Below are 27,916 nucleotides of genomic sequence, written 5' to 3'. Positions count from 1 at the left end.
ACCCTCTATACCCATCTTACCCATGTAACTATCTAAATGCTTTTTAAAAGACACAATGGTACCCGCTTCTACTACTACCTCTGGCAGCACATTCCAGACACTCACTACCCTCTGAGTGAAGAAATTGCCCCTCTGGGCCCTTCGGAATCTCTCCCCTCTCACCTTAAAACTATGCCCTCTAGTTTTAGACTCCCCTACCTTTGGGAAAAGATGTTGACTATCTACCTTATCTATGCCCCTCATTATTTTATAGACCTCTATAAGATCACCCCTAAGCCTCCTACGCTCCAGGGAAAAAAGTCCCAGTCTATCCAGCCTCTCCTTATAACTCAAACCATCAAGTCCCGGCAACATCCTAGTAAATCTTTTCTGCACTCTTTCTAGTTTAATAATATCCTTTCTATAATAGGGTGACCAGAACTGCACACAGTATTCCAAGTGTGGCCGTACCAATGTCTTGTACAACTTCAACAAGACGTCCCAACTCCTGTATTCAATGTTCTGACCAATGAAGCCAAGCATGCCGAATGCCTTCTTCACCACCCTATCCACTGCGACTCCACCTTCAAGGAGCTATGAACCTGTACTCCTAGATCTCTTTGTTCTATAACTCTCCCCAACGCCATACCATTAACTGAGTAGGTCCTGGCCTGATTCGATCTGCCAAAATGCATCACCTCACATTTATCTAAATTAAACTCCATCTGCCATTCGTCGGCCCACTGGCCTAATTGATCAAGATCCCGTTGCAATCCTAGATAACCTTCTTCACTATCCACTGTGCCACCAATCTTGGTGTCATCTGCAAACTTACTAACCATGCCTCCTAAATTCTCATCCAAATCATGAATATAAATCACAAATAACAGTGGACCCAGCACCGATCCCTGAGGCACACCACTGGTCACAGGCCTCCAGTTTGAAAAACAACCCTCTACAACCACCCTCTGTCTTCTGTCGTCCAGCCAATTTTGAATCCAATTGGCAACCTCACCCTGGATCCCGTGAGCTTTAACCTTCTGCAACAACCTACCATGCGGTACCTTGTCAAAGGCTTTGCTAAAGTCCATGTAGACAACGTCTACTGCACTGCCCTCATCTACCTTCTTGGTCACCCCCTCAAAAAACTCAATCAAATTTGTGAGACATGATTTTCCACGCACAAAGCCATGCTGACTGCCCCGAATCAGTCCTTGCCTCTCTAAATGCTTGTAGATCCTGTCTCTCAGAATACCTTCTAGCAACTTACCTACTACAGACGTTAGGCTCACCGGTCTGTAGTTCCCAGGCTTTTCCCTGCTGCCTGTTATGCAATCTGTTTGGGTGATGTGGCTGTCATGCAGTATGTGTAAACCGTGAGATATGTGTGAGAATGAGGCTTGCAACAGCGTTAAGTGTAGGAGGATAAGCCAATGTATATGAATTTTATGTGTGAGTCCTGATTTCTTGAACATTTGCTGACCTGGACAGATCATGCAAATTGTCTAATTTCTTCCATCATTGCCTTTAGGTCCTTGGGGCTGTACACCTGACATTAAGCTCCATGGCCATCTGCTCCCACTGCCTGTGTCTGGAGGGTTTCCTGCCCTCCCCCCACCCTGAGTATACAGGACATCTCTCTTATTTTCCATCTCCTCCACCAAGGCCTCCAGTGCAACTTCTGAAAACCAGGATGCCCATTCTTTCCCTTGGTCAGCTGCTCCTTGTTCTTTCTCATGTCAAAATCACTTATAGAATAATACCCAGCAGCTACTCTAGCCACCACGCAGCTCCCCTGCAAGAGATGCTGGCTAGCTTTAGTGCAAATTGTAACGATATCGGGTCTCCCTGCTAATGTGTCCAGCCAATGAACAGCGGGGGAACAGCTAGCCCCGCTAGCTGAGTACAAAAATCATTATACTGAGCAAACAAAGTTGGCATGCTGCCTGCATTCTACTCAATGGATGCTGAATAATCACATATCATGACCCCTGAGACCATTTTTGGAAGTTATCTAATTTGACCCCCATAATCCATGTGTCTTAAATCATCATGAAAAGGTGGAGGGAACATTTTTTTAGTACTGAAAGAGGAAACTTTAAACCTTGAGCTCAACATAATTATTTCACACTTAAGAGCAGCAAACATATGGAACAGACTATTACCAAACGCAGCAAATGCAAATTTGCTTGGTGCGTTCCAAAAGGAAATGCAGAAGTTCCAAATTCAGTGGGAAGCAAACAAACTTGGTATTACAGCAGAAAGGAAACAGAAACAGTATGAGCATTTCCTGGATAAGGACTTCCGGAAGAAGCTGAGTACTTTCCTGTTTCTGTTTATTTAGTTGTTCATCTTTGCTGTGAAGTTAAATTTATTCTCTTCCGTTTCATAATTTGCTTAATTGGATTCAAATTTGTTTAAATTTAGTTCAGAGGATCAAGTCCACAACTTGCAGCACTCAGGAATTCAGATCTAAATTCATGTGAAACTGCTGTCCAGGATAATGGCAACAGAGGCAAAGGAAGTTTGTTAAAGACCTTCCAGTAAATAATCACACATGGTATAGTGAAATGACTTCATTTGTGTTTAATTAATGGAGTTTGGCAACTTAAGGTACAAATCTAGGACAGTGCACTTGCGTGCTCTTCTTTTATCAAAGTGAGAAGGGGGATGGAGTGCTCAGACATCAGTCTTTGACTTCCTGTCAGCTAAGAAAAATTATATAAAATCTGGTAGGAAAAAATAAAAGCTTCCTGCTTAAGTTTAATGCCCCTCTTCAGAGAAATTTCTAGTCAGAGAAGCATGTTACCACTGTGAGTTTTTATAAGATGGTTATGCTTTAAACTGTCTCTTTTAATTTACTGTAAAACAGAATTCCCTGGAAAAGGCGACTGCAGTGAGTTGTATGGGAGTCTGCCCTGCAATAGGCCAGGTGATTGTTCCCACAGGGACTGGGGACCCAAGTAAAGACAGACTGAAATCCAAGTACCATGGGCGCGATTCTCCGCTCCCGCGCCGGTTGGGAGAATCGCCTGGGTCGCCAAATTTTCCCGCGACGCCGGTCCGACGCCCTCCCGCGTCGAGAACGGCTCCGTCGAGGTCCGCGTGGCGCAGGCCGGAGAATCGCCCGAGACACCCAAAATGGCACCCCTGCTATTCTCGGGCCCGGATGGGCCGAGCGGCCAGCCCAAAACGGCGGGTTCCACCCGGCGCCGTCCACACCTGGTCGCTGCCGGCGGGAACAGCGCAGGAATGCTGGGGGGGGCGGCCTGCTGGGGGGGGTTGGGGGGGGGGGGGAGGGGGGATCCTGCACCGGGGGGGGGGGCTGAAATGGGGTGTGGCCCGCGATCGGTGCCCACCGATCGTCGGGCCGTCCTCTCTGAAGGAGGACCTCCTTTCTTCCGCAGCCCCGCAAGATCCGTCTGACATCTTCTTGCGGGGCGGACTCGGAGAGGATGGCAACAATGCATGCGCGGATTGGCGCCGGCCAACCCATGCATGCGCGGGTGATGCCAGTTATGCGGCGCCGGCCGCATCATGTATGCGCCGCCGCCTTTACGCGGTGCCAAGGCCTGGCGCGCGTAAATGATGTGGCGCTGCTCCTAGCCCGTTATCGTGCCCTGAATCGGTTGGGATAGGGGCCGTTTCGCGCCGTCGTGAACCTCAACGGCGTTCACGACGGCGCGAACACTCTGCCTCCATTTCAGAGAATCCCGCCCCATGTTTCACACCTGAACACAAAGAAAAAGGCAGCTGTTCTTGTTTTGTATAAGACCTACAGACTCCCAGATAGATTGATTTAAAAAAGAACCCTGGACATGGTGGGAGAGAGTGAGCCCTCAAGAGGGAGACCACAGCTACTGTAGTCAGCAGAAGAAAAAGGTGATTTTTTAAGTTTTAGTTTACAGACAGAAAGTGGGAGGGAAGAAGTTCCTGAAAATTCAAGGACATTTGAAAATTCATCCCGATGTGGCTGGGAGAAGAAATGACTGGAGTGACCCATGCAGTTTGAGATTGTCACAAGTATGCTTACATCAATACTGTAATGAAGTTACTGCAAAAATCCCTTGTGAAAGTCGCCACACTACGGCGCTTGTTCGGGTACACTGAGGGAGAAGTCAGAATGTCCAATTCACCTAACAAGCACATCTTTTGGGACTTGCAGGAGGAAACCCACGCAGACACGGGGAGAACGTGCAGACTCCACACAGTCAGTGACCCAAGGCGGGAATTGAACCCGGGTCCCTTACGGCGTGAAGAAACAGTGCTATCCACTGTGCTACCTGATACTATGATACGATGTGCTCACAGGATAAGTGAGCCTGTTGGAAGTTGGGAGTAACTATAGCCAGTTAAAATGGCTAACTCCCGATTTAGAATGGCCAAACCCCGATTTAAAATGGCAAACGGAAGAGGCTGATGGGAAAATCAGCCAACAGGACTCAAACAGGCAGCTGCAGGTAAAACTGTGTATTCGCCTCTGGGGAGGCCAGACAGAATCGATACCTGCAGCCATCAGCATAACAACACACCAGCCATCTGAATATTAAGTAGCAAACACCGGGAACAATGTGCAACAAATTAGACACACAAAGCCAACCCAGACTTTTCGGCGCCAGCAGGAGCCTACACAAAGAGAGGTGAACGACCACCCCAAAACCGCCCATCGATCAAGGAATCGCTCCAGCATTGGAGAATATCGAACCAAGTGATTGGGACAAAGTCCAATCACTTGGAACCAGGTACAGGGTCCGCCCCGATAGGTGGGAAGCCCCTGGGGACTATAAGAATAGAGTCCAAGTTCAAATCGGCCCTTCTTCACCCCTTCTTCTCCTCTCTCCATCCTTCGAGACCCTTCTGCTGACCTTCTGCAACAGCCGCTAAAATCGTAAGTCTTACTTCAACGCCCGCTATGAGATAGGCGCTCCTGGCTATCGACCTGTACCAGCTTTGAATCCCGCAGGCTCAGAACCCATACGAAAGGCCATTCGTTTCCCTGACCTGGTGGGCCATTCCCAAAGTTAAGTATTGGCCTGTTAGTTGTAGGAAATAGCTTAGAAGTAGAATTAATGTATAAGTATTGATTACTGTATATAATAAATGTGCGTTGATTTAACTCTTACTAAGCGGTGTGTTGGATTATTGATCATTACTCGGACTTGAACCACGTGGCGGTATCAGAAAGATACCTGGCGACGCAAGAGCAAAGTTGATAGAACAAGAGCAATTAAATTAAGGCTAAAACGAGCAACATAACTTTGGACTGTTTCCTGTAAAGTCTGAAGTTTTATGGATAGTATGCTGTAAAGCATAAATGCGGTGTGGGGTTTTCAAGTGTATTACATTGCTAATAAGGGATGCCCTTTTCTGTAGTTTAGAGTATTAGCTGCCTACTAGATAATGTTTAGAAGGGTTGATTTTAGTTTGTTTGTTACAGTAAAGGTCTGAAAACCTGATCTCGAGTGCAATTTTTTAAAGTTGGTCACTGGGAATTCAAATAATTTTTCGAGAGTTATCGATCTATACTGGGATTATAACTGCATTTAGCTTGTCAATGTGGCTATGGGTAGCACAGTAGCACAGTGGCTAGCACTGTTACCTCACAGCGCCAAGGTCCCAGGTTCGATTCCCGCTTAGGTCACTGTCTGTACAGAGTCTGCACGTTCTCCCCACGTCTGCGTGGGTTTCCTCCAGGTGCTCCGGTTTCCTCCCACAAGTCCCGAAAGATGTGCTAGTTCGGTGAATTGGACATTCTGAATTCTCCCTCAGTGTAACCGAACAGCCGCCAGAGTGTGGCGACAGCCGCCGGAGTGTGGCGACTAGGGCTTTTCCCAGTAACTTCATTGTAGTGTTAATGTAAGCCTACTTGTGACAAGAATAATAAAGATTATATAAACTGGAGATGAAGTCATTGGGAATCAGGGGGAAAACTCTCCGTTGGTTGGAGTCATACCTGGCACAAAGGAAAATGGTTGTGGTGATGTCAGCTCCAGCACATCACTGCAGGAGTTCCTCAGAGTAGTGTCCTAGGCCCAATCATCTTCAGCTGCTTCATCAATGACCTCCCTTCAATCATAAGGTCAGAAGTGGGGATGTTTGCAGGTGACTGCCCAATATTCAGCACCATTCACGATGCCTCAGATAATGAAGCAGTCCATGTCCAAATGCAGCAAGACCTGGACAATATCCAGGGTTGGGCTTACAAGTACAAGTTACATTTGTGCCACACAAGTGCCAGGCAATGACCATCTCCTACAAGAGAGGATCTAACCATTGCCCCTTTACATTCAATGGCATTACCATCGGTAATCCTTCCACAATCGACATCCTGGGGGTTACCATTGATCAGAAACTGAACTGGACTAGCCACATTAATACTGTAGCTACCAGGGCAGGTCAAAGGCTAGGAATCCTACGGTGTGCGACTCACGTCCTGACCCCAAAGCCTGTCCACCATCTACAAGGCACAAGTCAGGAGTGTAATACTCTTCACGTGCCTGGGTGAGTGCAGTTCCAACAACACTAAAGAAGCTCAACACAATCCAGGATAAAGTGGCCTGCTTGACTGCTCCTCCACCCACAAACATTCAATCCCTCCACCACCGATGAACAGTGGCAGCCTTCTGTACAATCTACAAGATGTACTGCAGTAACTCACCAAGGTTCCTTCGACAGCACCTTCCAAACCCACAACCACCACCATCTAGAAGGACAAGAGCAACAGATACCTGGGAACCCCACCACCTGGACGTCCCCCTCCAAGTCACTCACCACCACCCTGACTTAAAAATATATCACTGTTCCTTCACTGTCGCTGGGACAAAATCCTGGAACTCCCTCCCCAACAGCACAGTGGGTGTACCTGCACCTGAAGAACTGCAGTGGTTCAAGAAGGCAACTCACCACCACCATCTGAAGGGAACTAGGGATGAGTAATAAATGCTGGCCTAACCAGCAACGCCCACATCCTGTGAATACATTTTTTTTAAACTCCTGATTGTAAGGGACTTGGATCCATTTAAGTGAGAGACCACTGATGCTGAACCCAGAAGCATAAACTCAAAATTTGTAACAAAGCCAGCAGTATGTTATAGATATAGGCCAAGCCCTTTCATTCCAGTGCAAAAGTGCCAAAACATAATTGTGATATTTTATCAAGATGCTGCGATGACCCTTTAGATCAAGTGCACTCATCAGAGTCCATCAGAAAGTCGCATTAAACAGAGCTCTGTGTTATGCAAAGACTGCAATTAGCGTGACATCATTTTGATGGCGATTAAGGTTTCCAGAATTATCACAATTACATGCTGCCAGCAGTTGAATAATTATACCCACAGTTTACTTTTGTGTGTGCACTTATCCACAGTTTACATGCAAGTGCGCGTGTCTGTATGTTGGGGTGGAGGTTGGGGGATGTTAGGTGCATTTATTGCTTTTAAACAAGTCATCGAGTGTCCAATTGCTGCCAAATCATGATCAAGCTTTCGTTGTATTATTTTTGCCTGCAGTTTTACTAAATCTTGACAATTATTCTCCGCGTTCCCCTGCACATGTTTATAAATGGGAAAAAAAGGGTGGGTATAGTGAAAGTGCCCTGATTATTTACTATATAATAAAGAACAATCAATACACTTAAAACGTACCTGATTCTATTGGGTTGTGAAAGGTGTATTCAAATTTGTAAGCTCATCAGCTATATTTACATAATGTAACACTTGTCCATTTTGCATGTCCATTTGAAATATCAAACATTGGGCCCAGAGGAAGAAGCTACACATGGGCAAGTGACCTAGGAACAGACTAGTTAATTTAGCTTCTTATGCCTGTTCAACTAGATCAGGCAGATCTGCAGCTCAAATCCACTTTCTTGACCCTGTTCCAAAATGCATCTATCAGTCCCAGTCCCAGCATCCAGAGCCTTTTGGCAGAGAGAGTTCCAGATTCTCACTCCCCTGTGTGAAAAAAATACTGAATAGCTTCAATCTTAAATAGACTGGCTCTAATTTTAAAACCATTATCTTTCTATCACTTTTTGTATCTGGACACTAGCTTTCAGCAAGTTGTGTATATGAGCACCTAATTCATTTTGTTCCTCCACAGCTCCTTCACTCCCCAATATGAAAATAATCTGATTTGTCTTCTCCCTCTATTATGAAAAAACTAGTTTGCCAGATTCTCACTGTCCATTAAAGTCTTGTCTGCATCCGTCTTTAATAGCCTCACATTCCTTTTCCCCATGCTCTTTCCTTTATTATATTTATTAGAATTCTTGCTGTCAACTTTAATATCTCTTGCAAGTTCATTCTTTATAATCTCTTTTAGCACCTATTACTTTTGTGCATTCATTGTTTTGCTGTTAATAGCTTTCGCAGTCTGCAGGATTTCCACTTCTCCTTACATTTGTGTAAGCCTTTCCTTTCACAGTGTCTGCTGCCTCACTTGTTGACCATGTTTGCTCAACTACACAAGTGGTGCCTTCCTGATCAGGTGCAGCCATTTACAGAGCTGTATCCTCACAGATTGCCTCAACAAAGCATCTTTCTTCCAATTGCCACACTAACCATTTTATGGACCAGGTGATTTTCAATAAATTGTTACATTGACTTTTTTGGAATTGAGCTGATGTACTCGCAAAACTCATTTCACATAGGACCCTTTAACCAGTAAAGAGAGCAGATATTTTTAATCTTACCAGTCTATGCTGGAGTCAAAGCTGGTCCAAAAGACTTAAGGACTATGTTCATTATAAGTTCCATCAAATTTGGCTTGTCATTCGCTTAATAAACAGCTTAATAACAAGAAGCCATAATGATGCCCATCGATGGATCCAATCTACGTAGCCCCTCTCTGTGTCGAATACAATTTCCGTACTCCCTCTAACGTTTTGCTCCCATACATTCTATTCAGGTTCCCTCCTTTGTCCATTTGTTCTGTCATGGTTTGCCATTTAATAGCTAGAGGACTACAGAAACTTGTCTGAAACGGAGTGGTTTTTCCACTTACCCACATGTTGGGTTGGCTATCGACAAACAGATAAGAGGTGATTCAAATGTGGGAGAGGTTTTGCACAGATCCTATACAGTGTCCCAGACATGCGCAACGTTTTGTTATTCAGAAGGCATTCAGCGCTATACCTTCACCACGTTTTTGATCTCTGCTCTATTTTTTGAAGGGGGGCTTTTAAAAAGTCAACCTGGACATCAAAAGCCAGAGGGAGAAGCAGCAGATAGGCAGCAAGGGAGAAATAAACTCTACACTGTCATCAGGATAGGTAGCAGAATGAATTGTTAAACCGAGGCCCTGTCTGGCATCCTCAAGTAAGCGTTAAAAAACCATTGGCACTATATGAAGGAGAATGGAAGACTGATTTGTCCTGGTCCACATTTATCTCTCAACCTTTATCACAGATAAAGATGATATTGTTATTTACTTGACCATTGTTTATGGGACATGGCAATTATGTTAAGTTGGCTGCTGTGTCTGTCTGTATTGCTGCAGTAAATACACTTCAAAAATAATTTGCTAGCTGTGACATTCTAAGATATGAAAGATTTGCCATGCAAATGAATGTTCTATGTTTTTTTAAAGCAGCTTATGAATCAAACCAAACAACAACTCACCTAGTGTTAATACGGTCTACCTTCAGAAAGACTATCGACCTGCACATACTTAAGATCCTAGTGCAGGATTTTTTGGGGGGATGGCAGTATTTCCCACCCTGTCATCCTAAAGAGTCAGCGGGGAATGCATCTTTGCTGATCCTGGCTGCCCAGCAGCCATTTAGTGCTCTGAAGGTCGCTAATTATTTTTAAATTACTTTATCAGAGTTACAAAGCCAGAGCTCAGAGTGTGGACAGGGGCAAACCCCTAATCCAGCTCCTTGCCTGTTCCAAAAACCAATTGAAATTGAATCCAATTCATGGACCCCACATTTGAGACATACCAGATCCAGGCATTACACCTGACCTCACGCTCATCTTAGCCAAAAGGCCGAGGTCGAGGCTTCCATCTGCAAATGGGGAGGATTTTCCATCGTAGAGAACTGCCAGCTAATTCAATTGGCCAGCAGTTCTGTAGTCTCAGGAGCACCAGGCTTGAACAGTGGCCACTGCGGTTACTACAGGCAGTCCCAAAGAAGAGGTTACGGATGCTGGACTTCAGGTAAGTCTTCAAACCAGCAGATGGGGGACCATAACATTTTGACCCTGCTCAAGAATAGAAGGATGCTACATTGTTACACTCCCAGGCCGTGCTCGCAGATACAGAATAGAGGGAGTCAAACTTCTACATATTAAAAAAGCAGACATCAGGAATGCGTAAAGAAACATCTTACACCACTGAACCCATGTAGATACTTTCAGAAGACATGAATCTGTAATAATGCCGAAGAAACTGCTTTTGATTGTGTTAATTAAACTACTTGCTCTCTATTTTTGGCTTACTATGCCTCCTGTCTCTGGCATTTTTCTTTTCCTAACACCAACTGTGTTTGATACGTCTTACACTGACTCACAGACACTTGCAGGTTTCTGTCAATTGAAATTCTGATACTAGATGGATAGATTTTACTGGATAAGGATAACAAGGGAAATGGAGCAAAGGTAGGTACATGGAATTGAGGTACAGGTCTGCCATAATCCAACTCAATGGCAGAACAGACTCGAGGGGCTGAATGGCCTCCCCCTCTTCCAATGATCCTGTGATGTGATCAGCCTACAACTTGTAACGAATGACTAACCAGCTGTGCATCAGATATGTTTAAGTCTGCACCCCTTGGCTTTGACAGGGTGTCACAGCAGGGAATGATGCTGATGGGAGAGAGTAAAGGTTTTACCGGGGCCAAAGGCATCAAAGGTGAAGGTGAGAGAATAATTGAGCAGATCATCAGTTGCAGTTGTGACAAATAGAGGGCCAGTTGGCCATTTGATCGTGCATTTAAGCAACTTGGACTATTTTCCAAGGATGGGTGCAAAAGGAAGTAGGGTTGGAAACTGAGTCTCAAGGAAATGTTCAGATACAATCAACACATACTTAAGTAGAGAGACTACTTGAGCTACAAGTTCAAGTGTGTGCCCATGAGAGTAGAGTTTAATTAGGTCCAAAGAGGACAGCGTGGCAGAATCAAAGAAGAGAAGCCAACTTGTTGGGAATTGGAAATGGAAATCATGGATCACACACTGCAGAGGTGGAGGAAAGAAAGCAGGATAATACCTAAGGAGAAACTCGGTTTGAAGGTGAGGAGGAGGAGGAACAATGTCAATAGCTCAAAGGAAGAAAAGGTAATGATGAATTGGGGTGAATTGGTGAGACCAAAGTTCTATTTGGTGATAAGAAATCAAGTGCAGAATTAAGCCTGAAAATAACATTTTTAAAGTACTGAATTTTAGGACTAGAAATATTGCGCGTGATCTACACGAATGGGGACAGAGTCCCGTGCGCGAGATTAGTCGGGTGTTTCCCGGTGCTCGGAGTGTCGAGAAGCACCCCGCTATTTAACACTCATCCGGGTAGGTCGAGGGCTCAGCGGGGAACGCGTGGCCGTGGCCGTTTTCTGCCTGAGGAACTCCGCTCGCCAGAACTCCTCAGTGCAACGAGATATAGGGACGCTATTTTTAAATGGCCTATCAAGCCCCTGACACCATCACCAAATATCTCTAAGCCCCAACTCACTATAGGGGACATTCTGGGCTCCCTCACACCCCTGGCCCGATCACCGCCTGGCTAAAAATGCCAGCTTGGCACCTTGGCAGCCAGCCTGCTACCATGGCAGTGCCCCTGCCAGATGGCAGTGCCAACTGGACATCTTGGCAGTGGCAGCTAGTACTCAGGTGGCACTGTCAGGATGCATAGCCTGGCAGTGCCAGGTGCCAAGGTAGCACCAGCAGTGCTAGGGTACCACACTGCCCAGAGGGTAGGAACCTGGGGTCTCCATTCCCTTGGGAAACCCTCAAGAGTGCCGTTACGTCTGGTTCCCTGTTGTGGAGACCAGCTCTGAATGGTGCTCGCCTGAGGTCCCCAAAGTGATGGAATAGATCCCATGCTTGGAGTAGATCTCGGGAACAGATATAAGAACGAGACCAGCTGTCTCACTCTAATATGCAGATTTGCCAAAAAATGATCCTGCCCACAGTGGGCAGGATTCACATCGCAACATCTTGCAAGATCGCATTAGGTCTCAAGGGGCATGTCTAGCTGAGAAGATCCTGGAAGTGGGATCTCCCGGCATCTACTGGCTGTGTTGCAAGGCGCTGCTTTTTGGGCACGACGCGACCTGCAGATCCTGCCCATTATCTTTTCTAAACGTTAATTCTACGCCAATTTGCTTCAATTTATAAAGAGATTATGAGCTGAAATAAAGATTTGATGGAGACGGATACTGGTTGGAACCCACGCACTATCAAAAACTGCATTGTGAGTCATTCTACTGCAGTCCCTGCTCCCAGATGACATGAGAAAGCATCTTCCCTGCTCTGAAAAAGTTTACATCTCTCAGTTCTGGAAGGGATATTTCTGAAATTCTACGAAAATGGAATCAAAAACTCAACATCTAGTCAGCTTTGTATGGGGTGGCATGGTGGTGCAGCGGTTAGCACTGCTGCATCACACAGGCGAGGACATTGATTTGATCCCGGCCCCGGGTCACTGTCCATGTGGAGTTTGCACATTCTCCCCGTGTTTGCTTGGGTTGTCTCACCCCCACAACCCAAAGATGTGCAAGGTACGTGGATTGGCCATGCTACATTGCCCCTTAATTGTAAAAACAATAATTGGGTACTCTAAATTTTAAAAAAGCTTTGTGTAAGAATGTATTAATGGCCTTTAGTGGTGAGAAAGGACTACACTCTCCCCAGATGATTCTGCTTTCTTAAATCATTTGGGTTTTTAAAAAAATCCTTCCACTTTTAGGCACCTCTAATGGCCTTTATTTAATACCAACTGCTGTCAGATATAGCACAGGAGTAGTTTAAGAGCATGGGTGGCTCTTTGAGCTCTATCTACTAACTTCTTTACAAGGCTGTCAGTCTGATCAGGCAGGTTTTTTTTTTAGTCTCTGCAAGTATTTGCTCCATAAACAAAAACAGCGATAGTTTAGTTCAGACTTGTCCAACGGTCCTCGAGCCATATCTATGCAGCCTCTGGGGCCAGTTTTCAAAATGCCAGTCAAACAGGTCAGTTCGAATGGAAGAATCTGCCTGGAGCTGCTCTTCCAATCACAGGTCTTTTATTTTCCAAATTGCTGCTTACTAATGAGCCTAACCGCAGCAAATGTGAGAGGAAAACAATTAGAGGAGCAGCAAATACAAATACGGTGAATTCGGGACCTGGGGTGCCAAAGGTTGGGGAGCCAAGGGGCAGGACCCAGGGAAGTGAGGTCCCAGGAGTTGAGAAGTGGGGCCCAGGGAGCAGAGAGCCAGGTAGCGAAGGAGTGGGGCTCGGGGAGGTGAAGGCTGGGGTCCCAGGCGCACTGGAGCACAGTGAAAGGCAGTAGCAGTGGGTGTATTGGTGTCTGAGTGAGGGACAAGAGAACTTGTGTGAGAGTGTGAACGACTGTGAGAGAGGGGCAAGAGTGTGTCACGGGCGAGAGAGGGGGAAAGCATGTGAGGGGGTGGGGGAAGAGAGGGAGAGTGTGAGGGGGAGAGAAAGAGCATGTGAGGGGAGAGGGAGAGTGTGTGAGGGGGAGAGGGCAAGATTGTGAGAGGGAGAGGGCAAGATTGTGAGGGGGAGACGGAGAGTGTGTGAGGAGGAGAGGGGGAAGAGTGTGGGGGGAAGAGTGTGAGGGGGAGAAGGAGAGCAAGGGGCAAAGAGAGAGAGCATGTGAGGACCAGAGAGAGAACATGTGAGGGGTAGAGAGAGAGCATGTGAGGGGCAGAGAGAGAGGGCGTATGAGCGGCGAAGAGAGAGCATGTGAGGGGCAGAGAGTGTGTGAGGGCAGAGAGAGAGCATGTGAGGGACAGAGAGAAAGCATGTGAGGGACAGAGAGTGTGCAAGGGGCAGAGCGAGTGCGTGTGAGGGGGAGAGAGAACTTGTGAGGGGGAGCGAGAGCATGTGATGGGGAGAGAGAGAGCGTGTGAGGGGCAGTGAGCGTGTGTAGGGGGAGAGAGAGTGTGTGAGGGGAGAGAGAGTGCGTGAGGGGGAGAGAGAGCGTGTGAGGGGGAGATAGAGCGTGTGAGGGGGAGAGAGAGCGTGTGAGGGGGAGAGAGTGCATGTGAGAGTGGGGTGTGAGTGTAGAGAGGGAATGGAGAGAATGTGAGAGGAGATAAGAGAAATGTGAAGAAAGAAGAGAGTGTGAGGGGGTGAGAGCGTGAGGGAAGTTGAGAGTGCAGGGGCAGATTGTGTCCATAAATTTAGCTCACTCCCACTATCGGTGTTCTCACTCACCCTCAAACCTCACCATGCACCTCACAGTCCCTGAGACTGTGAGTGAGCCGGAAACACACACACTCAACCAACTACAATCTAATCTTTATTTATTACTCATTATTTTTTCACACAGCAAGTTGCTTCTTTTCATAACCCATTAAAAAAAAATCATGTTCGATGTTGGGCCAAAAATTATCTTGCTGGAATTTGCTCGTTGGCCCCTTGAGTGAGAAACATTTTGAAGTGCGCACCCCCGCCCCCTCACCCCCTGCCCCGTGCAAAAATGTTGGACAAGCTTGGTTTAAAGGCTAAAATAGAACTTACGCAGAATTCCACGGAACAATTATATAAACAGTGTTAAAAACATTCACCCCTAAATCAACTTCTTACTTTGGACTTACCCTGCTATTAAAGCTTTCATTAAAATGGCACTCACTCTACTCATGCATAAGCTCAAGTGAGTCATTCCAGTAGAAGCTTTAATATATTTTAAATCTCTTGGGATTTTTTCAAAAAGACTTTACTGACCTGCAAGACATGCAGTTTTATATTGAAATGTTGGACAGAATCACACATTCCCCTGTGAGCAGGTGTACAGGTGGGAAGGTCCATTAAAATCTATGGGCCTTTTCTCATCATTCACCCACCTACCCCTGGGGCAAGTGGAGGGGGGCATATTGGGGAGCCATCCCACCCCTTATGTGACCAGTTGATAGCCTTCTTCAACCACTATTTCACAGGCGGGGGACTGAGGCCTGTGGCGGGTCAGAAACTCAGCAGTTAACACTACTTGGACTTCAGGTAGAAAGGGAGTGGGGGTACCTCCATTACATGCACAGTTTCAACTGGAAGTTCCCCCACCATCCTCCGGACTGCACAAGTTCCAGACACCCCCCCACTTTCCTTCCCCCCACTGACTCAGTCCCTGATCTCCTTTGCTGGGGTCCGTCAAGCTGGCGCTACCCATAACCCCTCCCCACTTATTTTGCATCCAGCTCTAGCAACTAATGTTGTTGGGAACTGGATGCAGTCCCGGTAGTGGCCATCGCCCCTGGTAGCACTGCTGGGACCAGAGAACTGCCAGCCATCCAGTTGGCCAGCAGCTTTTGGAGGGGATATGTCCTCTCCTGATGGGGGCAGACGTTTCGCCTGTCGGTAATTATGCCCCAATAGATATTAAATTGCGGCTGCGCTGCGCGACTGGGCGGGAGCTGAAACGTCTGTTTCTGCATCCACTCACAACACCCGATCGCTGGACATAAAATCCAGTCCATTGTTTGAGAACTTTCATTGTGATTTACCAGTAACAAAACAATGCTTTTGTAAAGTTTGATGTCATTATGTTCATATTTAAATGAAGTTTTACTTTTTTCTGTCTCTTTAACAAACATGCTGGACTAACTTACAGCAATGAAGTTATCTTTCTTATTTTCAGCTTCCAGGATTGTCAGTTCTTCAGGGGTCAACAGAAAAAGACGCAGTTCATGGACAACTTCCTTTCCTATTTCTGGCACAGGTTTATCCAGAACTACCTATGTTCAGGGTTAAAATGGTAAGAGAGAATATTGGTCAGTTAGATCCAAGGCAAAACAGAGTTATTTTAATTTGTTATCCAGGAACATATGAACGTAAGAATTAGGAGCAGGAGTAAGCCATTCAGACCTTCGAGGCTGCTCCACCATTCAATATAACCATGGCTGATCTGATGGTGTCCTCAATGTCACTCTCCTGCTTATCCTCTAAACTCTTTGACTCCCTTGTTAGTCAAGAATGTATCTACCTCTGCCTTAAAAATATTCAATGACCCTGCCTCCTCCGCTCTCTGGGAAGGGATCCACAGACTCACGATTCTCTGAGAGAAAAAAATCATCCTCATCTCCATCTTAAATGGGAGACCCCTCATTTGTAAACCGTATCCCTGAATTCTGGTTTCTCCCACAAGGGGAAAACACCTCTTTAGCATCCACGTTGTCAAGTTCCCTCAGGATCTTATATGTTTCAATAAGATCACCTCTCATCTTCTCAAAGCCAATGGATACAGCCTCAACTTGTCCAACCTTTTCTCATAAGATAAGTTCTCATCCCAGGAATCAGTCGAGTGAACCGTCTCTGAGCTGCTACTGATACCATGGCCGGGATTCTCCGTCCCTGAGCCGGGTCGGAGAATCGCCGGGGGGAGGAGCGAATCCCACCCCAACACCAGCTTCCCGATTCTCCGGTGCCGTTTGTCGGGCGGCGGCGGGATTCCCGCTGCACCGGTCAGGGGCCGTTGACAGTCCCCCCCCCCCCCGCCGATTCTCTGGGCCCCAATGGGCCGAGTCGGCGACAGGTTTTGCCCAGTCCCGCCGGCGTGGATTACTCACCTCACACACGGCGGGACCTGGCAGGTAAGTGTGCGGGGGCCATCCTAGGGGGGGGAGGGTCCGACCCCAGGGGGGTGGGCCCCATGGTGGCGTGGCGCGCAATCGGGGCCTGCCGATAGGCAGGCAGGCTGGTTCCGTGGGGGCCTTCTTTCCTCCGCGCCGGGCCCCTATAGGGCTCCGCCATATTGCCCGAACAAAAATACAGCTCACAACTGCACCCATGAAGTCACGGATGTCCTGTATGCCCGGGCAAGGGTGGCGAGGCTCCGGCATGTCCAGAGGACCAGGGAGGCCCTCATCCTCACCCGATTTTCATTGGATGCGACTTTGTCTGTCAGCTCACACCCTCCTCCAACCCCCATCCCTTCAATCCCCCCCTCCTCTGCATTCCCCTTCTTCCCACACAACCCCCTTCCCCCAATTCCTCTCTTTCCCCGACCCTCCTTCTCCCCAATCCCTTCCTTCCCACCCAATCCCTTCTCCCCCAATCCCTCTTCATCAACCCTTCCTTCCCCCATTTCCCCCTACCCCGCATTCCCCTCCTTCCCACCTAATCCCTCTACTCCCCCAATCCCTCTACCCCCTCAAATTCCCCTCCTTCCCACCCAATCGCTCCCCAATACCTCCTTCCACCCCATTCGCCACCCCTCCCATAGACTCCCTCTTCGACTGCCCTGTTCTACCCTCCAAGGGTCTGTGTAATATCACCCAAGGGTAATGGGATACAAGGCAGGAGAGTGATGCTAACCCGCTGTTAAGATTAGCTCTGGTGCTTCTCAGTTTATGCCAAAGTCTGACCCCTGTCTTTCTGCAGACAGCGCACCCATCCTCTGAACAGGGTCTGCATCGGGGGTGTTAGACCACTGTGCCCAGGGAGCGGGGTTGGGGGAGTGAAGGGCAACAGGTTGTGGGGATGCAGGCAGGCCTGCTGTGAAGATTAAGTCACAGAGGCTTCACATGTATCAGGTGTAGCATGTTTACATTGTGAACATTTGACATTTCCATTCCCCCTAGCTACAGATAATGCCACCCACTCACCCCCTTGTGCCCGATCAGTGATTCTTTCTCCTCTTGGTCTTTCGTGGTCTACTGCTGTGTCTAGGTGTGTTCTCAAGATGCACATCGGAGGTGAAGGCTGCCTGCTGTTGTCCACGCCCTGTGGCCTTTGATGCCCTTGGCGGACGTCCTCTGGAGGGCCGAGAGCCAGGGTGCTGGGGCTGACTTACCCGTGTCACTGGCATTGTCGTGTCACCTTGTTCTGCCCACTGCCCCTGAGACACGCCGGTGTCAGGAAGGGGGATTCGGAAGAACTGGAGGCCACCTCCGTCTCCTTGGTGGCAAGTCCCAGGTTGGCCTCCAGTGCTTCCGCCTCCCTGATGGTGCACGTAGGGCCCTAGGAGTCTGCATGGGATGGAGGGGCAGTTGAATTGAGCTCCAGAGGCCTCGGAGTCATCTTGGTGATCTCCATTGTCTACACCATGGTGTTGACGCCCTCAGTGACTGGGCCATGCTCTGCAGTGCCTCGGCAATGTCCACACCTTCTTGTGGGACATGTCCCTCAGCGACTGGGACATGATGTCTAGGCCCTCAGCCATGGTAGTCACAGATTGTGCCATGCCTTGGGCACCACCACTAGGACACATCGTTGCGCTCCAGGCTTTCCACTGCAGTTACCATCCTAGTAGTGTTGGCCTTTGTGCCACGCATTGCCGGCATCATCCCCTGCGCCCGCAGACTTTGCGACTCCTCCAATCGGCTATACACTCGCTGGAATGTTGCTGACATACCCTCCTGAACAGCATGGCTATGTCCTTTCATCTGCATCAGCTCTGGGAGGTCCTTTTCCAGAGGCTCGGCATCTGCCTGGGACCCAGCTGAGTCCTGGGATGCAGCAGACCTCCAACTGCTGACTCCCTTGGATGTTCCTGCCTCCACCTGATGTGCATCAGCATCTGTGTGGTGCTCACCAGATTGAGCCCCAGAGGTCTGACCACTAATGTCGCCACCGAGGTGCGTTTCTCTGCACTGATGAAAGGTGGTGGTGACAACCTTGATGTCTTGTCTTCGGAGCTCACCTCCGAGGTGGTTTGAGATCCTGCGAGACAATGAACATGTGGTCAATGAGACGGAAGGATAATTTTGTCTGACATTAACAACTCACTTGAGACAGGCCACCTGGTTGAAGGGCCAGTGGATCCTCACCTCTGTGGCGTAAGCCAACCTGGCTGTCGGTGGCTGCTCTCTGCTCAGTCAGCCCTACCATTTCCAGGGCCCATTAGACATTGGGGGTGGGACTCGATTCTTATGTCTTCTGGCCCTCGTCTTGGCCCTTTCCAGCTTATTATGGGCTATCTTTTCCAGTGGGGTGGGAGACAAAAAGAGGGCATTGTGACCCACACACCTGATGGGTCAGGGGAGGATCTATAGCAGATAGCATGTTTGGGCACTGTACCTGGACATGAAGAGATTGTGCTGGTGGGTGCCAGTGTGTTCTGAGGAGCAGGCACGAAGGTCGGATCTGGGGAAGATGCAAGGTGTCAGCCAGGGGGGGTGGGGTGGAATTTGATGGGTGGCAGGGAGAACTGATGCCAGGAGAGAGATGGTAACTTACCCTTGCAGCTCGGTGGAGATCGTTGGACTTTTTACGACATTGTGCAGCGGTCCTCCTGGTGATGCTGCCCGCATTGACAGCGGCTGCCACTGCCTCCCAGGTGATATTGGTGGCCCTGTTGCTGGTCCTCCGACCCCCTCGGGGGAACGTCCACCCCGCATCAATGGCATCTAGAAACCTGGCCAGTTCAGCATCCCCAAAGCGAGGAACAGGTCTGCGCAATGCCATGCTTGTGTGTTGACTAGGAGTGAGTGGTGAGGGAGCGTTTAAAAGCAGTTCCCTCTTGTTAGCGGCGAGACGCTGAGGCGTGAGTCTGGCAAATCAGACGGCAAGACAGCCAGTCATGGTGAGAAGCTCATGGGGATTTATTCCCGGCACTAAGTTCCGCTAAACACGGGCTGCAATCTCACCAACACGGTCATCAAGAAACACCCTGCCAAACATGCCCCAAATCATATTTTTCTATTAAATCAAGCCCATTATTTCCCTAATCTCATTCTCTAAGAGGTCTATGATCACTTTGGGCACTCTATTCCTTTTTATATATTTAAAGAAGCTCATACTGTCTGTTTATATATTACTTGCTAGATTACCCTCAAAATTTCTCTTCTCCTTCTCTATTATTATTTTGGTCATCTTTTGTTGGCCTGATCCCTGGTTGAATCTGTGTTAAGGAAAACTGTCCCAAATACACTCAATAAATTCTTCCCCATGGCTACCTCTACCAATTTGATTTTCACAATCCACATGAAGATTAAAGTCAACCATGATTAATCTACTACCTTTTTTGCATGCCCTCATTGTCTCCTGATTTATTCTCTGTCCTACAGTATAGTTATTGCCAGGAGGCCTATAGACTACTCCCACTGGTGTCTTCTTTCCCTTGTTATTTCTTACCTCCGCCCATATAAATTCTACATCTTTCAATCCAAGATCACTTCTTGCTATCGTATTTATTCCATCTCGAACTAACAAAGCCACCCACCACTCTTTCCTTTTGCCTGTTCTTCGAAAAGTCACATACTCTTGAATATTTATTTCCCAGCTTTGACTCCTGGTAACCATGTCTCTGCAATGGCTATAAAATCATTCCCATTAACTTCAATGCAGTGTGGAGGAGATTTGGCACAGCACAATGTGGGCCATAGAATCCATACAGTGCAGAAGGAGGCCAATTAGCCCATTCTTTCTGCACTGACCCTCCGAAAGAGCAATCTACCTAGGCCCACCCTCCAGCCCTATCCCAGTAACCTCACCTAAGCTGCACATCTTTGGACATTAAGGGTCAATTTAGCATAGCCAATCCACCTAATCTGTGCATCTTTGGACTGTGGGAGGAAACCGGAGCACACCGAGGAAACCCAGGCAAACACGGGGAGAACTTGTTAACACCACACAGACAGTCACTCAAGGCCAGAAGTGAACCCGGGTCTCTGGCAATGCTAACCACTGTACCACCCGCATGAGTTTAACACCCTGCTCTGCAACTAATTTCATACCATACGAAAAAGATCAAAATCTTTGACCGATTTGGAGATTTAGCTCTCTGTGAAGAGTTCACTGAAAATGCAACCTGATGTTACCACTTTAATCTGTGCACCCCTTACCCTAGCACTCATTCTTTTCTACATTGTAAAAATACACACATTTAAGTGATCTGGTCATTTGGATTTTCTCATACTCAATCTGCAATATACAAAAATAACAATTCACAGATGGCATCGGAGGATCTAAGCCACAGTTCACATGTCTATACTTACTGAGTTAACATGAGCCCATTCTCTGACAAAGTTAATTAAATCAGCTTCATCAATGGTGAGCAGGTCACTCTGCAGAATAGTAAGCAGGGCAGGGTCAGAAAGTTCATGGAAACCTCGGGTCTTCACGATACTCTTGAGGACAAACCAAATGATTCATCTTATTAAAATTGACTGTATGAGTCCAAAGAAAATAGTATATTTGAGTACACCGGTTGCTTTATTCATTTTATATGATTATTCAGGGCTGTATATCCAAAAGATCTGTCAACATACAGAACAGTTCACATTTTCTTCCACTTTATTGAGTCATTGAGTACTTTCTTCGCTTCAACTTTCTTCTGCCTCCGGTATGGTTTAGTTGAAAAAAGGAAATTGCTTTATCCCCATCTAGTTAAATTCCCCTCATCTTCCCCTGCAATCCCACTTGCCCCACATCTATAGACATCACATGAGTCAAAGCTAAGCGTGGTGGTCTTGGTCAAAGGGGCCGATGAAACATTTCTTTCAGTCCATACATTCCCAAACAATATGCCCATGATTGAACTTGCAGTGTAGGGAGCTTGGGGCTATAAGAATGGCCTTGCTTCCCTGCATTGCACTAATGACTATTATTCAAAAATGCTGTGAAGTGTTTTGGGATGTCGTAAGATCATGAAAGGCACTATTTAAATGCTAGTTTTTTCTTTCCTCTTTATCCTCGGTCATTTATTCAGCAGAATACACAGAGCGATTGGTTATTCAACTGCAGAAGCCATCAAGCCAAAGCCAAATTTGTCCTCACCATGGCTAACTTGTGCACTTTCCACACGAGATCCATAGATGGCAATCTGGAGTAGCAGTCCCGACTGCTTTTTCACTCCCTACTTTATGAATAGTCAGGCCAGTTATCAAACTCCAAAAAGTACGCCAAAATCAATTAACTCAGTACAAAACCGGATTGAGCTTGGTCCATATAACATGAAAAAGCCCTTCAGTGATCAATACATTGAGAACTGAAATAGTTATCTGAGGTCAATTCCTGTAGTATAGCTCCAAGGACATGGCTGCAATGTAAAAAAGGCAGTGTGGATAGGAACCTCAAGCCTATCACTTCACTTCTGCACTCTTGCGCAAAGCAATGTGAATGATAAACTGCAGTGTCAGGAGAATGGCACTGACTCCATGGAACAGGCTCCACCTATTCTTTCTCAGGATGACAAGAAGCTTTCTCCCACTGCAGTGCCCCAAAGACAGGCTTGATAGAACACTCAGGAGGGAAACAAAATATTTGCAAGGCAGACAACCAGTTCAATACCTGCAAAGCGTTCATCCCAGAACTCATAATTCAGTGGTGTAACAGAAATAATTGCCCAAAACAAAAAGCCAGAAGTTGGCCATCAGCTTAACAGATCAAACTGGCAACTAACATATATGAAGAAGTCTTACAACACCAGGTTAAAGTCCAACAGGTTTGTTTGGAATCACTAGCATTCAGAATGCTCCGAATGCTAGTGATTCCAAACAAACCTGTTGGACTTTAACCTGGTGTTGTAAGACTTCTTACTGTGCCCACCCCAGTCCAACGCTGACATCTCACATCACAATGTATGTGAAGTCAGATGGCCGTTAAAATAGTATTAGTTCAGGGTAGTGACATGATTTTCTGGAAAGGTTTGTCTCATGCTGAGTCAGGTATTGGGACAAACTAATTTCATAAATGGTCCTAAAACCAGCATAGGACACATTTAAATATTATAATGAAGTTTCTGTTTCAACATGCACACTGCCCCTCTGTACTGGACCACTATCTACCCAAAATCAGAACAGAGTGATTGAATTTCTAGTTCAATAACTTGCATTTATATAGCAACTTTAAAGAACAAAACATTCCATAGCACTTCAAAGGAGCATTATAAAACAAAATTTGATACCAAGCCACATACTAGGTCTGATGACGAAAGGTTTGGTCAGAGAGGTAGGTTTTAAGAAGTGTCTCAAAGGAAGAAAGAGAGGGGTGGGGTGTAGGGAGGGAATTTTACAGCCTGGCGCCGAGGCAATGGAAGGCATAGCCACAATGGAAGAATAATTAAAATTGTTAATGCACAAGAGGCCAGAATTAGAGGAATGCAGATATTTCTGAGGGTTGTGGGGCTGGAGCCGATTACAGGGATAAGGAGGGGCGAGGCCATGGAGGGATTTGTTAACAACAATTAGAATTTTAAAATCAAGGCATTCCTGGAGCCAATGTAAGTCAACAACGGGAGATAGGTGAACAGGACTTGCTGTGAGTAAAAGCACTGGCAACAGTGTTTTTAGGGAGGGTCGAATGTGGGAGCACACGAGTCCTTTCAAAAGCTGGTTGGTACATCATAGTCTTGCTGTTCAGCTTCATAATAGGTGGTGACCTCAATCCAAGACAAAAGTGCTGTACCCCAAAATGTTGTTATTTCTAAAAACACTTTTAAAAGACAGGTCAAATTGAAAAATTAACAACGGGACAAATGACAATGAGATTAACTGGGAAATGCTAGCTGAGCCCCCAACATGTGGCAACTTCCCCCTTTTAAACTTTTGTTTTACTTCATACTGTCGTGTGACAAAGGTCACAAAAGATCAGACTGAATGAGTTATTCTTAGTGCAATAATCAGGCAGGAGGAAGCAATTAGTCACATCCAGTAGCTCAGGGGCGCAGGCGGATATAACACAAGTTTAACAGGATGACTTGCTGATACAATGATCCCATTCTTTGCATTCCATGGATCATGATTAGTGTAACAGCAGAAGGCCTCTCACTTTCTCGCTCTCTCTGGGACTTTTATGCTTGCATTTGTTTAATTTGTGTCTGGCACAGCCACATCCCTTCTTCTTGCAGCAAGACTATAGATTTGCATTTTTGTGGGTTATGATTCTGCAGCAGGGATAAGGAAGCCAGTATTAACAGGACAAACATGGACCACCGCGGTGCTCAACTGCAGCTCTGCGGTTTTCTCAACAAATGCTTGATGTAAAAATGGCTTCTGTCCCTCCATGCTCAAATTTGGACTCATCATAATTTATTTCCATTTATGTGGGACAGTGGGCAGGAAGAGTCTAGTCCTGAGGCTCCAACCATCATGCGCATGGATCAGGCTTGATGAACCAGGTGGTCCTTTCCTGCTTAATTAATCTGGTTTGCATCAACATTTTTCAAATGATGCAGGATTTATATTATCAGAACTAAAAAGGCCAATATATTTATTTCATTTAATTCTCTGCAAGGAGAATTCTGTAAAACCACAAAATCCGCGGAACATTCTTACAGGCCAAGAAAGACTCGCTAAACAACAAAACAGCATTAAAATGTGTCTCTTCTGGGATTGTTCAGAGTTTATTCACTGATGCTTACAGAATGTGACATTTCAAGCCTTGGTCTATAGGAAGCATTTCAGTTGGTCTCAATGTCCTGGGTCAGACAGAAAATCAGCTAGGAATTCCAGTCTGCTGCCTCCTTCTGGGTATTGCAAATGTGGGTAACTGGACGACAGCACCACACAGTTCATCTATGAGGCACTGTTAAATAGCCTGCTGACAGTCCAAGGTCAATTTTAACTGCCAATGTCAAACAAGTGGCAGGATCCAGCCCTCAGCAAATGTGAGACCATAGTGATCTTGGCTCCACAACCTCATCTGCATATGCCCATAAGTCTCTCATTTGACGCAGACACCTGGGGATGTAAAGAGGATGGGGTGAAAGATCAGTCAGGAGAACTGGGACAGGGACAAACCTGAACTCTTTCTCCTCCTTAGCCACACGGGAAGAATTAATTAAAATGAGCTCACCTGCCTGAAATTTTTCTAGCCCCAGTCCCCCTTGCCACAGGGTTGATATCACAGGCAAGACACAATGGCTTCTGCGAAGCCCTCAGATTGAAAGTGCTCGACCTGCTCGAGTGACAGCATTGGAACTCAATCTGCATTTTTAAAGGCTTTTGATGAATGAGAAGCAGTAGTGAGATTTAAGAAGAGAATTCCAAATTGAGGGTGAGTTGGTTGAAAGCTTTGTCAGTGGTGATGCAAGGGAAGAGGTGCACAATGACGCAGAGTTTCAGGATTAGAGGGTGCATACAATGACATAATATTGTGGAAGATAGTATAAGTGCACAGAAGTGCGTTAAGAAGAAATGAGAAAACAAAGATGAGGATTTAAAGATTTAAATTTGTAACTTGGAGCTAATAATAAGAATCTTTATTATTGTCACAAGTGGGCTGGTTTAGCTCAGTGGGCTAGACAGCTGGTTTGTGATGCAGAACAAGGCCAGTAACGTGGGTTCAATTCCCGTACCAGCTTACTCGAACAGGCACCGGAATGTGGTGACTAGGGGCTTTTCACAGTAACTTCATACTTGTCACAATAAAAGATTATTATTATTATTAAGTAGGGTTACATTAACACTGCAATGAAGTTACTGTGAAAATCCCCTAGTCGCCACACTCTGGCTCCTGTTCGGGTACACAGAGGGAGAATTCAGAATGTCCAATTCACCTAACAAGCCCGTCTTTCGGGACTTGTAGGAGGAAACTGGAGCATCCGGAGGAAACCCACAGACACGGGTAGAATGTGCGGACTCCGCACAGACAGTGACCCAAGTGGGAATCGGACCTGGGACCCTGGCGCTGTGAAGCAACAGTGGCAACCACTGTGCTGCCGCCGATCAATAGCGATCAAATGCACAAATTGACCTGTGACGCCTGCATTTGCTAGTGGCACCTGCTTATTTATACCAAACTGACCAATTGGAAAATTCTCTTTTCCCCTGAAACATTTGTCCATCAAATCAATGAGGGGCGGGATTGTCCGTTGCGCCAGCTGCGCACCCACGCCTGCGGGTTTCCCGGTCGTGTGCAGTGGCCACAATGGGAAATCCCACTGGCATGGACGGAGAATCTCGCTGCCGGTGAGGGCATGCCGCCGAGGAACTGGCGGATGGCGGACCAGGCACCCACCCCCAAGATGTTTCAAAAATGAAATTGAAGCAGTAGAACTCTCCCATATTTGGATTAGTACAATTGATTAATCTGCACGCAATCTACCACCTATCTGCTGTTAAAACAGCATTGTAATGTGCCCCCAACCTGGAAAAAGCAGCACCCAAGTTTCACAATTGTCAGTTGTAGATTATGCTGTAATTTTTTTTTAAACCTTGCTGATAAGTGGCCTGTTGCCGTGGCAACATATACCAAATTTGCATCAAATTTATTTCCAATTGACACGTAATTCTCAAGATCGGTGGACCCTATGCTTCATGAATGCTTCATTCAGCATGAGTGGGTTCAGGTGTGACTTGAGCTTGCTTTCAATTGATTCCACCCGGCAGCAGAATAAATAAACGAATTCCTTTAAAAAAACATCTAACTGGTACATACATTGACCTTTATAATACTCACTTTGGTGTGTCCCTCGATGAAAGCCAGGCATTTGTCTTTCATGTCAGTCTGTCTGTATGTCACTGCAGCCTGGAGAGATACAAGGTAATAAATATTTTAGAGTTTTTTTGGGAGCCAATTGTCCATTCACAGTGACTAAGGAAACACGTGCAGACCTGCCCCACTCTTCCCCCATCCTTGTACTGTACTCTACTCGTGCATCTCTGTAAAACCTAAGATGTCACTCTTAGCTCAGTGCGGACAGGTTTGTCTCTCGGTCAGAAAGTTAGGGGTTGAGACCCCACCCACAGATTAAGCACATAATCTTGATTGACATACCTGTAGAATGCAGAGAGAGTACTACATTACTGTCTAATGGCTGATATAGAATTCCTGGGCGGGATTCTCTGATCCTGAGGCTGAGTGTTGACGCTCCCAGGAGCAGTGATTCAGACCCCTACAGGGGGCCAGCACAGCACTGGAGTGACCCAGGCCGCTCCAGCTGCCGATGCCGGCGTCAAATGGGCGCAGCGGGTCTGCGCATGCGCAGTGCGGCCGGCGCGAATGCGCGCATGCGCAGTGCAACCAGCACGATTGCGCGTACGCGTGGTGGGTCCCTTTGCCGCGCCGGCCCCGACGCAACATGGCGTAGGGCTACAGGGGCCGGCGCAGAGCTAAAGAGGCCCCCAGCCCGAGAGGCCGGCCGGCCCAACCAGGCCGCCCCTGGATGGATGGACGCTGAGGTCCAGCCGGGTAAGACCATATGTGGACGGCGCCGGTGGGACTCGGATTTTTTCTACGGAGAATCGCCAGGGGGGGGGGCTCTCGACCGGCACTGCGCTGACCGTGCCGGCGCCAATGCGCCGATTCTCCGCTCCCCGGAGAATCAGCGGACCGGTGTCGGGGCGTCGTCGCGTGATTCGCGCCCGGCCCGGCGATTCTCCGGCCCGGCCTCGGAGAATCCCGCCACCTATGTGCAGTAGGAGGCCATTCGGCCCATCATATCTGCACCGACTCTCTGAAAGGGCACACTACCTAGGCCCACTCCCCCACTCTATCCCAGAGACCCAATACCCCATCTAACCTGCATATTCCTGGACATTAAGGGGCAATTTAGGATGGCCAATCCATCTAACCTGCACTTGGACTGTGGGAGGAAACCGGAACACCTGGAGGTAACCCACACAAAACACGTGGAAAAAGTGCAAACTCCACACTGTCACCCAAGGCTGGAATTGAACCCGGGTCCCTGGCGCTGTGAGGCAGCAGTGCTAACCGCTGTGCCACCGTGCTGCCCTTGTTAAACAGAGGGTTTTTTTCTGGCCTCTCAGGTAGGTGCAAAAGATTCCAGAAGAGCCAGGGAGTGTCCTGACCAACATTTATTCCTCAAACAGTGCATAATTGGTTGTTCAGCTCTTTGAGTTTGCCTTGCGCAAAGTGGCTGTCACAGTTTTTTCTA

The 27,916-nt window shown here is 47.2% G+C and overlaps 1 protein-coding gene across 2 annotated transcripts in view; it reads right to left on the bottom strand.

The window, feature by feature from the left end:
• The window catches only part of LOC140426227 (BTB/POZ domain-containing protein 19-like), a 253,562-nt gene that overhangs the window by 11,371 nt on the left and 214,275 nt on the right, over nt 1-27,916 (bottom strand). For both annotated transcript variants that reach the window (XM_072510724.1, XM_072510725.1), the window contains exons 5-7: nt 26,479-26,547; nt 21,075-21,206; nt 15,747-15,872 (exon numbers count right to left, since the gene is read on the bottom strand). In XM_072510724.1, the coding sequence (XP_072366825.1) occupies nt 15,747-15,872; nt 21,075-21,206; nt 26,479-26,547 (327 nt within the window). The remainder of the gene's footprint in view (nt 1-15,746; nt 15,873-21,074; nt 21,207-26,478; nt 26,548-27,916) is intronic.

The sequence above is a fragment of the Scyliorhinus torazame genome, chromosome 7 (assembly GCF_047496885.1).
Source record: "Scyliorhinus torazame isolate Kashiwa2021f chromosome 7, sScyTor2.1, whole genome shotgun sequence".
Lineage (NCBI taxonomy): Eukaryota > Metazoa > Chordata > Chondrichthyes > Carcharhiniformes > Scyliorhinidae > Scyliorhinus > Scyliorhinus torazame.
The sequence above is the reverse complement of the archived record's forward strand: the minus strand, read 5'-3'. Positions and strand labels throughout refer to the sequence as shown.